We start from the raw sequence: 13773 nt of genomic DNA, 5'->3' as shown, positions 1-13773 counted from the left end.
TGACGTGCAACAACATTAACATTAACCTTTCTGTTGGTCGCTTGTTAGCAGACCCTTCACCCGATGGCAGAGCGAACAGGTACAGGCGTAGAGCGAAGGATCATTGTCCACTAGCTAATCGATCGCAGATGGCGTCGTGGTCGCATAAAATTAAATAATAAAAAAATACCTAAATGGGTCACGAAATATACTTTGGCGGCCGTTAATATACCTGGGCGGCCCGCCCAAGTATAGTCTATGTGTGGGAAACCCTGTCCTAAGTAAAAAAAAAATGAGGTTGTCATGAGGTTGTTAACATCGCAGTTTATCAGTGGATGTTTGCTGGAACTGTTTGTAAACAGCGTGTTTCCTGATGGACACACAGCGTGACTCCGGTCAGGTAGAGACCGGTCTCAAGTCAGCACCGCTGCAGACTCGCTGTTTGAGGGCTTGATAGCCCACTCCCCCTCCACACTCGTTGGTTTGGAACAGCACTTAATGTGGCGGACCCCGCGCGAACGGAGGGGTAGTGTGTAGGGGTAGGGTGTAGGGGGCGGTTTGGAATTGGGCCAAAGTGTATTTGGAGGTTACAGGAACACGGTGATGCAAAGTACACATGAACAGTCTATTCTGTAAAGCCTAAAATACAATTGCACTCTTTCTTTAAAAGTTTTGCACAATACAACATATCAAATCATGACAAAGATAACAAATCATAAACAGTGCAGGCTCAATTGAAATATTGTATATATTACACAGTGATATAGAGAAGACAATAATAATAATAATAATAATAATAATAATAATAATAATGACTTCATAATAAGTGATGCAAATGTTTCTATCAAGGCAACATCAAAACAACAACAGAGGATATACACAAATGATATGACAGGAAATTAGATTGTGTGGTGTGTGTGTGTGTGTGTGTGTGTGTGTGTGTGTGTGTGTGTGTGTGTGTGTGTGTGTGTGTGTGTGTGTGTGTGTGTGTGTGTGTGTGTGTGTGTGTGTGTGTGTGTGTGTGTGTGTGTGTGTGTGTGTGTGTCTGTTTTAAGGGATGAGCTGCCAACACTCACGAGCATCATTTACCTACATTTGATTGATTTAGCTGACTCCTAACTGAACCTCTGAGGCAGTATACCTCCTGTGAGCGGCCCAGCCCTTTGTATATTTTTCTGTATGTGGCCCTCTGCGAAAAAAGTTTGGACCCCCCTGCTTTAACCCCTTCTTCCTGTGTTTCAGAGGGCGTGCATAGACTTTGCCCTCAGTGCGAAGCCTCTGACCCGCTACATGCCTCAGAACCGACACACCTTCCAGTACCGCCTCTGGCACTTCGTGGTGTCGCCCTCCTTCGAGTACACCGTGCTGGCCATGATCGCTCTGAACACCATCGTACTGATGATGAAGGTGAGGGGGATGAAGAGAGGGAAAATACTGCAGTAGTACATTTTATAGAAAACTAGAATAAGTTCTGGTGTCGCAGGTTCCACCAATATCTAAAGTTAAAGTAACTTTTACTGTCTTCTTTAACACTTTATAAGAAAAATCATAATGTCATTGAGCAGTCAAATACATACTGTAGATTCAACCGTGCACATTTAAACCAGACTGCCAAAAAGCAGATCAAATATACCCCCCACCCCCAACCCAGTAAATGAGATAAGTATACACGTTACTTTTACTGTCTTCTATCAGAAAAAGGACAGAGAGGAGTCACTATCTGAATCTTTAGGGTCCTGGTTGGATGAACTTCAAACGGACACTTACTTATATAGCGCTTTAACAGGTCTCATTCAGGTTTCAAAATGTGACTTTGTTCGAAAAGAAGCTAACTTTTTCACGAAATTGTGTTTTAAAATAAAAAAATAAATAATGTATCGCACTTTTTCAAAAAAATATCACTTATTTATAAAATTCTGACTTTTTTTTGCAAGATTTCGATTTTCTTTTTAAATTCTGACTTTTTTCAAAAATGTGTTTTTTATCAAAATTCTCAAAGTTCGGCTTCGCTCCGGGGACTTGTTTCTACTAAATGGGGCAAAGCCTGCGAGCTAGTTCAGGCAGTCAACTCGAGCACCAATGATACATTAACACGTGACGCACCTCGTCCCTCAACCAACCAAACACATTCTCCTAAACATGCCACTCTATTTAAGCTGCCAGGTCTTCCTGCCTCTGCCTCCCTAATGCTGCTGCTGCCACTGCTGTGTTCACTTGCTACTGCTACGTTCATGTTCCTGCTGCTGTGTGTCATGTTGCTGCTGCTCGCCTGCCCCACCACCACCCCACGACCGCCCCAGCATGATCTAACATCTATTGACTTGCCCCTCACCATGTTAAGAGCTACAGACATTCAAGCTATACATTTCAAGAACACATGTCTCATTTCATAAGTTTACTAGCCTTCGTAAGTTGCCCGAAGTTTAACACAAAGAAGGACAAATTAGTGTTCATAACGGACTGTGTACCTCTTTTGAGAAATTCATTAAAACACTAATACAATCTGGTTGGTTTGATGAGTAGATAACTCAAAACTGTATTTGGGGATGAGAGGACTGGGCTTTCACGTGATCTAAAATGGTCTTAACCCTCACTGGATATGTTAGGCCTAAGCTTAACTGTAATTGAATGATTTCCCAAATGTAAAATAGACCCTCCATGGATGCACGTGTGTGTTCTCAGTCCTAAAGATGACGTGCAGCTTTCCACTTGTTTGCTAAATGTCTTCTCAGCAACTTATTCTGTCAGGAACCTGCGACTGTTCACACGTTGGTTTTAAAACACGCCGAGATGTGTCACTGCTTACTGGAAACGGTAGAAGCCGATGAGTCCTTTTCCAACTGAGTGTGACGTTTTATTTGTATTGCAATTTTTTGACTTCTTATGTGAATATTTGTACTTTGATTTTATTTTGTATAAACATAATATTTTATACATTTTCTCTTGCATATCTTTACCTTTACTTGCTATGTTTTTATAAGTATGTTTATTTTGTTCATTTATTTGTATTTTCTTTGATATTTGATTACACATTCTTCCCTTTACTCCTGATGTTTATGTACATATTTAAAAAATATTCTTTAATTTATTACATTCTCAAATGGAGCGATTGTCAGGAAACCTAACCTTGACTTTTTCTTCACTCTGGCTGTGCTGGTTGGAGTGAGACAGCCTGTATTAAATATTGATCGATAATGTCCAGAGGCTGCTATTTAGCATGACCTCATTAACTGAGGCTGCCTGCCCTCGAGGAATGGATCCTTTTATAGTGACACAGATGAGAGGTGGGCAGACTGAGAGACTATTTGTGGGTCTGCAGGACTCTTCCATCAACCTGTAGATCTGCAGGAGGTTCAGAGGACTGGTGAGGGAACAAGAGAGAGAGAGAGAGATTATATATATTTATACATCAACATGTGTCCCCTCTTCTTCATGTCTCTTCTACATCAACATGTGTCCCCTCTTCTTCATGTCTCTTCTACATCAACATGTGTCCCCTCTTCTTCATGTCTCTTCTACATCAACATGTGTCCCCTCTTCTTCATGTCTCTTCTACATCAACATGTGTCCCCTCTTCTCCATGTCTCTTCTACATCAACATGTGTCCCCTCTTCTTCATGTCTCTTCTTCATCAACATGTGTCCCCTCTTCTTCATGTCTCTTCTACATCAACATGTGTCCCCTCTTCTTCATGTCTCTTCTACATCACCATGTGTCCCCTCTTCTTCATGTCTCTTCTTCATCAACATGTGTCCCCTCTTCTTCATGTCTCTTCTACATCAACATGTGTCCCCTCTTCTTCATGTCTCTTCTACATCAACATGTGTCCCCTCTTCTTCATGTCTCTTCTTCATCAACATGTGTCCCCTCTTCTTCATGTCTCTTCTACATCACCATGTGTCCCCTCTTCTTCATGTCTCTTCTTCATCAACATGTGTCCCCTCTTCTTCATGTCTCTTCTACATCAACATGTGTCCCCTCTTCTTCAAGTCTCTTCTTCATCAACATGTGTCCCCTCTTCTTCATGTCTCTTCTACATCAACATGTGTCCCCTCTTCTTCATGTCTCTTCTTCATCAACATGTGTCCCCTCTTCTTCATGTCTCTTCTACATCAACATGTGTCCCCTCTTCTTCATGTCTCTTCTACATCAACATGTGTCCCCTCTTCTTCATGTCTCTTCTACATCAACATGTGTCCCCTCTTCTTCATGTCTCTTCTACATCAACATGTGTCCCCTCTTCTTCAAGTCTCTTCTTCATCAACATGTGTCCCCTCTTCTTCATGTCTCTTCTACATCAACATGTGTCCCCTCTTCTTCATGTCTCTTCTACATCAACATGTGTCCCCTCTTCTTCACGTCTCTTCTACATCAACATGTGTCCCCTCTTCTTCATGTCTCTTCTACATCAACATGTGTCCCCTCTTCTTCATGTCTCTTCTACATCAACATGTGTCCCCTCTTCTTCATGTCTCTTCTACATCAACATGTGTCCCCTCTTCTCCATGTCTCTTCTACATCAACATGTGTCCCCTCTTCTTCATGTCTCTTCTACATCAACATGTGTCCCCTCTTCTTCATGTCTCTTCTACATCAACATGTGTCCCCTCTTCTTCATGTCTCTTCTACATCAACATGTGTCCCCTCTTCTTCATGTCTCTTCTACATCAACATGTGTCCCCTCTTCTTCATGTCTCTTCTTCATCAACATGTGTCCCCTCTCTTCATGTCTCTTCTACATCAACATGTGTCCCCTCTTCTTCATGTCTCTTCTACATCAACATGTGTTCCCTCTTCTTCATGTCTCTTCTACATCAACATGTGTCCCCTCTTCTTCATGTCTCTTCTACATCAACATGTGTCCCCTCTTCTTCATGTCTCTTCTTCATCAACATGTGTCCCCTCTTCTCATGTCTCTTCTACATCAACATGTGTCCCCCTCTTCTTCATGTCTCTTCTACATCAACATGTGTCCCCTCTTCTTCATGTCTCTTCTACATCAACATGTGTCCCCTCTTCTTCATGTCTCTTCTACATCAACATGTGTCCCCTCTTCTTCATGTCTCTTCTACATCAACATGTGTCCCCTCTTCTTCATGTCTCTTCTACATCAACATGTGTCCCCTCTTCTTCATGTCTCTTCTTCATGTCTCTTCTTCATCAACATGTGTCCCCTCTTCTCCATGTCTCTTCTTACTCAACATGTGTCCCTCTTCTTCATGTCTCTTCTTCATCAAACATGTGCCCCTCTTCTTCATGTCTCTTCCACATCAACATGTGTCCCCTCTTCTTCATGTCTCTTCTACATCAACATGTGTCCCCTCTGTGGGAAAGAGACTCTGAAAGTTTAGGAACAAAGATTCTCTCTCTTTTGTCCTGATCCATTCTATAAAACCTGTCTGAAAATGAGCTGATCAGATTTTGGCCACTTCATGATGTATCACGATGTTTGTCTTGTGTAACCATTAGCCAATCAGCAACCAAGGGGTAACCCCCCCCCCCCCCCCTTATCACCTGGAATCTCCTCCTAGAGCACCATTGAGTCTTTGTAACCAAATCTCTCTACCTCAGAGCCCGACTGGTGCTGCCGCTGCTGCGTCATGACGTCACAGTTTACGTCGCTGAGTTTCTCCCCAACGCCGGAGCTCACCTCACAATAACAACGGGCCGGGGACTGCGTTGCTTTTAATCATACGAAGCCAAGATTAAATTAAATAACGACTTCTCCAACCTTATACTTTTCTCCAGAGTGCCGTGGGTTCATTGTTTATTAATGTGTTTCAGCGGCATTTACCGACAGCTGCAGTGCTGGCCTGCTGCTCTTCCACGAGTGTATCTCTCCGTAGCTCCGGGTTAGCTCACACGGCTCTAAAGTATTCACTGTCTGACTGTCACACAGCAGCTGATACATATCCCCAGTTCCCCTTAAGTGAATGTGTGTCAGTCTGAATTGACGCTGTTTGGTGTCAGTCTGAATTGACGCTGTTTGGCATATCACAACGCTGTTATGAAAGTTTCTCTGGTATAACATGGGGTGATGTTAGCATAGCAACCGAAGCTAACTGACTACTTGCCTAAGCAGTTTTTCTACAGGCACTTTTTACCGACGTATTTTTCATTATGATTCTAATTGTGATAGTCGGACATGACAACCTGTGCAGCCCATGTATTGATTCCATCCGATAGCTGCTATAATAACAAACAAAACGTTCTGCCTGCTCCTCCACAATGATCAATAACAGCGAACGGATGGTCAAAGTAAGGTACAAATAAACAGAATCACCGAAGCCTGGTTAGTGTTGGCCTGACTTTATAAGTGTGTTTTTTTTTAACAAGTGTGTGTGGTTGCGTTCTAGTCACTTTGCTCAGCACTACTGCTTGTTACAACTTTTATTTGCCGTACTCGCCTTAAGTGCTTAGCTCAGGTTACTCTCGCCCCCCCCTCCGACGTAAGCGTGACGTATGCGGTTCTTGCTTCTAGACGGACAACTTTTTGGTGCTCGAAACGAAACCGGATTCCGGAGCTACCTTTATGACGCTGCTCCGCATGCGGTGTGAACAGGAAAGGGGCGTGGGGAGGGGCTCCTTATTTTCATCTAAAGTAACAGACAGAGAATCAGCACTTTGGAAACAGGGCTGAAACAGAGGGGATTATGGGTAATGCTGCAATGATCTGTTTGGTGTTTCAGCCAATCAGAGACAGGTTCTGTATATATCTGACACCTGTGATGTATTGATGAGAAACAGTATAATAGGGGACCTTTAAGTAATCCACTTTAAGTATCTTTCTCCTAACACGTATTTCTCCCCTTTGCTCAGTATTACTCCGCCCCTCCAGCGTACGAGGCCGTTCTGAAGCACCTGAACACGGCGTTCACCGTCCTCTTCTCTGTGGAGTGCGTCCTCAAGATCATGGCCTTCGGTTTTCTGGTGAGGAATAAAAAAGATGAACACCCTGCTTGAATGTGAATTTCAAGATCCCTCTCACAGAATCTCTACCGTTTCTGCAGAACTACTTTCGAGACACGTGGAACATCTTTGACTTCATCACTGTTTTAGGAAGCATCACAGAGATCGTGGTGGACGTGCAGGTAAGAAAAACATCGGGATTTTATTTGTATTTGTACTGCAGCTGATCCTACAAAGTACGCACTGTTGCATGCAGCATTCATACAGTAAGGTCGTACTAACATCGCACCTTGAACTTTGAACCTCTTGCTTTTATATCAAGATTCAAAGGCTTTATTGTCATACGGCAAAGAGACATTTCAATCCCAGGCTCCTCCAACAATGCAACACACATTTACCTCAGACATTAAAATAAATAAATTGGGTTTTAGAGCAATAATAAAGTGCAGGAATAAGTCAAACATATACATATAGACTACAATAGGTGACGTGATTATTGCCACTCAATATCTCCATGGATTGATACTGTGAATTTTTGTTAACGACCACAACATTTTTGCTATTAATACCATTTATTGAACCCCAAAACAGCGTGTGTTTGCAACACAGTTGAAAACTGTCTGCTCACACACTGCTCACTACAAATAGGCACAACAATAGGATCACACAGGATGTACAATGAAATGCTCCATACTCTAATAAGAGCAGGCATGCATTTTAAAACAGTATGTATATGAAAATACTGATTAATACCTATAAACAGATATTTATAACAGGTGCAACATTTAGGTATTAACACAGATTTTGTGACAGAATACACAGACGAGCATTGACATTGCTTATGAATTTTTTTTTAAAGAACAAAATATAATAAGATTTGAAAATAAGATATGTGTACAGTATCTAAAGAATGCACAATACGAGTACAATATGTGCACATAGTTATTGAAATGGCACATATTGTACTGAAGAAACAGAAAGAGGAAACTAAACTTAAAGTGGACCTATCATGCTATATTTGAATAATATAGTGTAGGACCATACCTATATAAGGCATATTTATACTTTTTTTTTTCAAAATACCAAACAGATCATGCATTTTAGCCATGCCTCATTTCGCTCAATTTGACATTTTTTAGATCTGTTTTAGCTCTGGGCTGATTCTGTGAGAACAGCACCATCTACAGGCCTGGCATATGTACTACAGCGTCTCCAGCGCTTTCGAACAGCAATGGCCGTGTCTGTCTCCTCCTGATTGGTGGAGTTGGCCCAATAGCCGTAGCGCCACCGTCCTGACGTCAGGACAGTGTTCAAATCTGGATCAGTTTTTATCAGATCCGTTGCAGCCCCTTTTTTAGAGATTTGGGTATGGAGGAAAATAGAGAGGGTTGTGTTTTCTGACACTTGGTGAGTTCCCTGGAACACCGGGGACACATATTCATGTAGAAAAGACGTACACAAGTGCATTTTGCATGATAGGTCCCCTTTAAAACAAAAAGTGAAGAACCAAACACAGCCACAAGAGCCTCTCCTCCTCATGCTTGTTCCTCCAAATGTGGCACCATTTGAAAAGATAAATAAACAGGCTTTCCAATGCTATAAGATGTATTGCCAAGAAGCATTGTTACAACAAAGAAATAATCTACTAAACACCAATTTCCTTACTTTTTGTTTAAAGTTTAGTTTCCTCTTTCTGTTTCTTCAGTACAGTATGTGTAATGTCAATAACTATTTGCACTCATTGTACTCACACTGCGTCACTGCATTTACATTTTGGAAAACTGCAGCTCACTTTTAAGATGTACTGTATATAGTATGTTATTCTAACATATTCTGTATATTTTGTATTGTGCAATCTCTACATATATCTTTCTACTGTTGATATGTATATTTACTGTTTATGATTATATTTTATTTTGTTCTTTTCCTAACTCATATGCAATAACAAAAGCGACTTTCAATAATTGCAATGAACCATAATGATTCAAATTCTGGAAAGCAACAATCCTGTACAAAACCAGCTGAGGCATTTTTCCTTACTTTTTGTGTTAAGTTTGGAAGCTGTGAGTTATTTCTGTTTTGCTGAGCTGCACCTGTACCCTAACCCCAGTTTCCCTGCGTGTCCTCCTGCAGTTCGTGGACACGTTCAACATGAGCTTCCTGAAGCTGTTTCGAGCGGCTCGTCTGATCAAACTCCTGCGTCAGGGTTACACCATCCGGATCCTTCTGTGGACCTTCGTTCAGTCCTTCAAAGCTCTGCCGTACGTCTGCCTGCTCATCGCCATGTTGTTCTTCATCTACGCCATCATCGGCATGCAGGTGAGCAACACACACTGTGGAGGGGGGGTTTAATATACTACATACACTGTATAGCATTTGTATCCACGCAAAATGAGTATAATACTATATGTGTGTTTCTCAGAGGTGGGAAGTAGTGTAGAACAAATACTTCATTTCTGCACTTAAGTACATGTTTCTGGTATCAGTACTTTACTCCACTACTTATTTTCCTGACCACTTTTTAATTTCTACTTCTTACATGTTGAACACAAATACCTGAACTTTCTACTTCTTACATGTTGAACACAAATACCTGTACTTTCTACTTCTTACATGTTGAACACAAATACGTGTACTTTCTACTTCTTACATTTTGAACACAAATACCTGTACTTTCTACTTCTTACATTTTGAACACAAATACCTGTACTTTCTACTTCTTACATTTTGAACCCAAATACCTGTACTTTCTACTTCTTACATGTTGAACACAAATACCTGTACTTTCTACTTCTTACATGTTGAACACAAATACCTGTACTTTCTACTTCTTACATTTTGAACACAAATACCTGTACTTTCTACTTCTTACATTTTGAACACTAATACCTGTACTTTCTACTTCTTACATGTTGAACTCAAATACCTGTACTTTCTACTTCTTACATGTTGAACACAAATACCTGAACTTTCTACTTCTTACATGTTGAACACAAATACCTGTACTTTCTACTTCTTACATGTTGAACACAAATACCTGTACTTTCTACTTCTTACATTTTGAACACAAATACCTGTACTTTCTACTTCTCACATTTTCCAAACAGGCTGGTTCCTTTAGTTTGAATGTGTGTTTGGTGGCGTGATCATTATTATTTAGAGTCATTGCGTGCCTATTGATTTGAACACGATCCGTGTATCCATCATTTCCTGGTCTTCTCTAAAGAAGAGGGACCAATGAAAACGTTGTCATGTTGCCGTTGTTCAGCATGGAAACATTCATTAGCTAACAATGACATTATTGTTCTATTAATATAAAGGGAGGTCAGGTACTCTTTAAAACAGCTGCTAGTTATGGGTACTTTTTACTGAAGTACATTTCAAAGCCCTCTTTACTTTGACTTGAGTAAAGAAGTTTAGTCAGTACTTCTACTTTTACCAGAGTATTTTTAAACACGAGTATCTGTACTTCTACTTGAGTAACGGATGTGTGTACTTTTGACATCTCTGGTGTTTCTGTGTTTTAATCAGGTGTTTGGGAACATTAAGCTGAACGAGGAGACTCACATCACGCAGCACAACAACTTCAAGTCTTTCTCTGGAGCTCTGATGCTGCTGTTCAGGTAAAACAAAACCTCTGCATAACATCTGCAAAGAAAACCAAAAAAAGGGAATTTTTAAACTTTTTATTTTGAACAATACCTGATGACTGTGTGTGTGTGTGTGTGTGTGTTTGTGTGTGTGTGTGTGTGTGTTTGTGCAGGAGTGCCACGGGGGAGTCATGGCAGGAGATAATGTTGTCGTGTCTCGGGGGACAGAAGTGTGAGACGGACACCTCGCTCCCCCTCGCAGTACCAACATCCGACCAGGAGGGGGGCTGTGGTTCTGACTTCGCTTATTTCTACTTCGTCTCCTTCATCTTCTTCAGCTCCTTCCTGGTAAGACTAGAGAGTCATGTGACTGTGCTGTAGTTCCTTTATAGCCCAACATTAGCCTCCTTTAGCTTAGCGGTGGTGACGTGAAGCCATGTGACCGTGCTGTAGTTCCTTTATAGCCCAACATTAGCCACCTTTAGCTTAGCGGTGGTGCCGTGAAGTCATGTGACCATGCTGTAGTTCCTTTATAGCCCAACATTAGCCACCTTTAGCTTAGCGGTGGTGACGTGAAGTCATGTGACCGTGCTGTAGTTCCTTTATAGCCCAAAATTAGCCACCTTTAGCTTAGCGGTGTTGACGTGAAGTCATGTGACCGTGCTGTAGTTCCTTTATAGCCCAACATTAGCCGCCTTTAGCTTAGCGGTGCCAAACTAGAGATAATAACTCCTTTTAAACACAACAACAAAACTTCTGTTGATTTATTTTACAGGGTTATCCCCCCCTCTTAACTTCCCACATCCCCTCCTATAAATGAATATCGTCCCTCCTCTCCTCTTCAGATGCTGAATCTGTTCGTGGCGGTGATCATGGATAACTTTGAGTATCTGACCAGAGACTCGTCCATCCTCGGCCCTCATCACCTGGACGAGTTTGTCCGGATCTGGGGGGAGTACGACCGCGCCGCCAGGTGAGAGCCTGATGCTATTAATGCTAACGTTTCTTTAACAGTGCTGCTGTGCAATATACAGATGCTACAGATTACACTGCTTCAAATGATGTGGTCTACTGTCATGCTGATACATATAATCTGCATTAATCTTTTGTGGGAAGTTAATGATCTGTTTTCATAAATGTACCACTGAGCCTTTAGTCCTCATTCACCCTGCACTTTCAGTCTGCAAGGAAACTAAAGACATGTTGTTTACATGTACAGTACCACGCTGTTGCGAGAAAAACTAGATTTTTTCTTTCACTAGTTTATGACTTTTTAATCTAAGAGAATATTTGAATTGTTATCCTGTAAAATGTTGTTATTTCTCTTAAATGACTACTTAATTCAGAGTAATATTCTGCTAAATCAATAACTTTAATTTTGAGATGTAAAATGTATTTTCTCTGAATATAACCCCTTCTTACAGCTATGTCATTTATTACTGTTTTAACTACAATACTCACTAAAGTGTGAGTAGAAAATCAAAAAAGAAAAACACAGATTTTCTTAGTTTCTTTCTCATAAATGTGTTTTTACATCATCAGAACATTTTCACTATTTATCACTATAGGACTTTTTAATCCCAGGGAATATTTGAGTTTTCATCCTGTAAATGTGTGTGAGTTTTCTCTCTTAAATGACTGAGTATTTTTCTTGTAAATGAACAACTTACATGTTTTTCTCTTAGTATCTAATGCTTGATGTCTATTGCTTCTAAACTAGTTGCTACAGAGACAACTGACTTTCACTCATAATTGTGACGATGCAATGTCAAATATATACTACCATTTTCTTTCTTAGTATCTAATATTGGATGTCAAACGCACTATTGGGTTGCAACGGAAAGAATTGACGGCATATAAAGACATCTACTCATGATCGTGGGTGTTTCTCAATGTCGAGGACGCTTGCTTGGTAGCACATGTCTTCCGAGTCACTTGCTTCAGAAGCGAGGCAAGAATCCTTCCTAGCCTCGGAAAACAAAGAATGGTGGAACAGGCTAACAGGTGTGCGTCATATGAGAGACCCCGCCTTAAATGGAGCGCTATTTCCGCCAAATATTTGGAAATTGGTCCGTGCGCAAAGCATTGTGGGGATTTTAAGACCGCGGAGTCTACACATGTGCAGCCTCGACTTTTCTCGCTACGAATTACGGTAGAATTCCAAGTATGCTGGACATTGGAACAGTCCTTCGGCGGCACTCGATGACGTAGTATGCTTGAAATAGTGGCTCTGGAGCAGCCTTCCTCGACATTGAGAAACACCCCCTGACAATGCAATGCTTGTATAAACTAAGTATGCATGTGTTTATTACAGATTTGTTTTAAACAGATTGTTATTTTACTGTCTAAATGTCCTGAAACTGCTGCTGTGAGGAGAGGTCTGCTCCCGACCCGCTGCAGTATCTGAGTCTCTAATGATGTTATTCTATCTAACAGCGGCAGGCTCCATTATAAGGAAATGTACAAAGTTGTCCGCACTATCTCCCCCCCGCTGGGCTTTGGGAGGAACTGCCCTCACAGGGTGGCCTGCAAGGTTTGACTCTTAGTGTGGGATCCTTCCTCACCTCCTCACCTCCTCCTCCTCCTCGTTTCCTTCCTCTCCTTTCCTGCAGCCTTGCTTCACTTTTAGAGGCAGTCAAAGAATGATGAGGCTCAGGGTACTAAGACACAGGAAGACCCTCGACGTCTGTTTACCAGATCATAGAGTCCTGGACATGTTGAGTACCCCAAAGTTTTACGTTAGAAATGTACAGTAGGGTCTCCAGCTCATAGAAACTGCCGGATGCTAACCGGCATGTTGGGAAGTTTGCACAATTAGCATACAGTTGGTTGATTAGCATATGCAGACAATAGTCAAAATAAAATGGCTGAATTGGACTATTTTGTGGTTTCGGAGGTTATTGAATACATTCTCTGACATTTTTAGAATCTAAATTGGCTTTTTTCACCAGAAAGTGGCCATATTTGTAGTCCTGTGGTCGGATTTTGATGAACTTTGAAGTTTTAGTGGACTCAAACTGCCATTGTTGATCTTAAAAATGGCAGATATTGACTCAACATCCTCGATAACCTCCAAAACCACACAGAAATTGTCCAAATTAGGATAAAGAATTGCAGTTTTGAGTCCCAATATTCATCAAAATCAGCGCAGTTCTAGTATCAATTTGGCAATTTTTCTGGTTTAAACTGCCATATTTGATCCTGAAAATGTCATAAATGGATTCAACATCCTCAATAACGACCAAAGCCACTCCTAAGTTGTCCAAATCGGCCAAGCCATTGTTTTAGCTACTGT

General features: G+C 41.2%; 1 protein-coding gene across 1 annotated transcript in view; it reads left to right on the top strand.

Moving 5' to 3' along the window:
• The window catches only part of LOC117487559 (voltage-dependent R-type calcium channel subunit alpha-1E), a 118309-nt gene that overhangs the window by 81997 nt on the left and 22539 nt on the right, over positions 1–13773 (top strand). Inside the window, 7 exon segments of the mRNA XM_034136208.1 lie at positions 1222–1386; positions 6799–6909; positions 6990–7070; positions 9022–9207; positions 10420–10511; positions 10652–10826; positions 11324–11451. Of these exon segments, the coding sequence (XP_033992099.1) occupies positions 1222–1386; positions 6799–6909; positions 6990–7070; positions 9022–9207; positions 10420–10511; positions 10652–10826; positions 11324–11451 (938 nt within the window).

This window comes from Trematomus bernacchii, unplaced genomic scaffold, assembly GCF_902827165.1.
Source record: "Trematomus bernacchii unplaced genomic scaffold, fTreBer1.1, whole genome shotgun sequence".
Taxonomy (NCBI): domain Eukaryota; kingdom Metazoa; phylum Chordata; class Actinopteri; order Perciformes; family Nototheniidae; genus Trematomus; species Trematomus bernacchii.
This window is presented reverse-complemented; position numbering and strand designations above follow the sequence as displayed.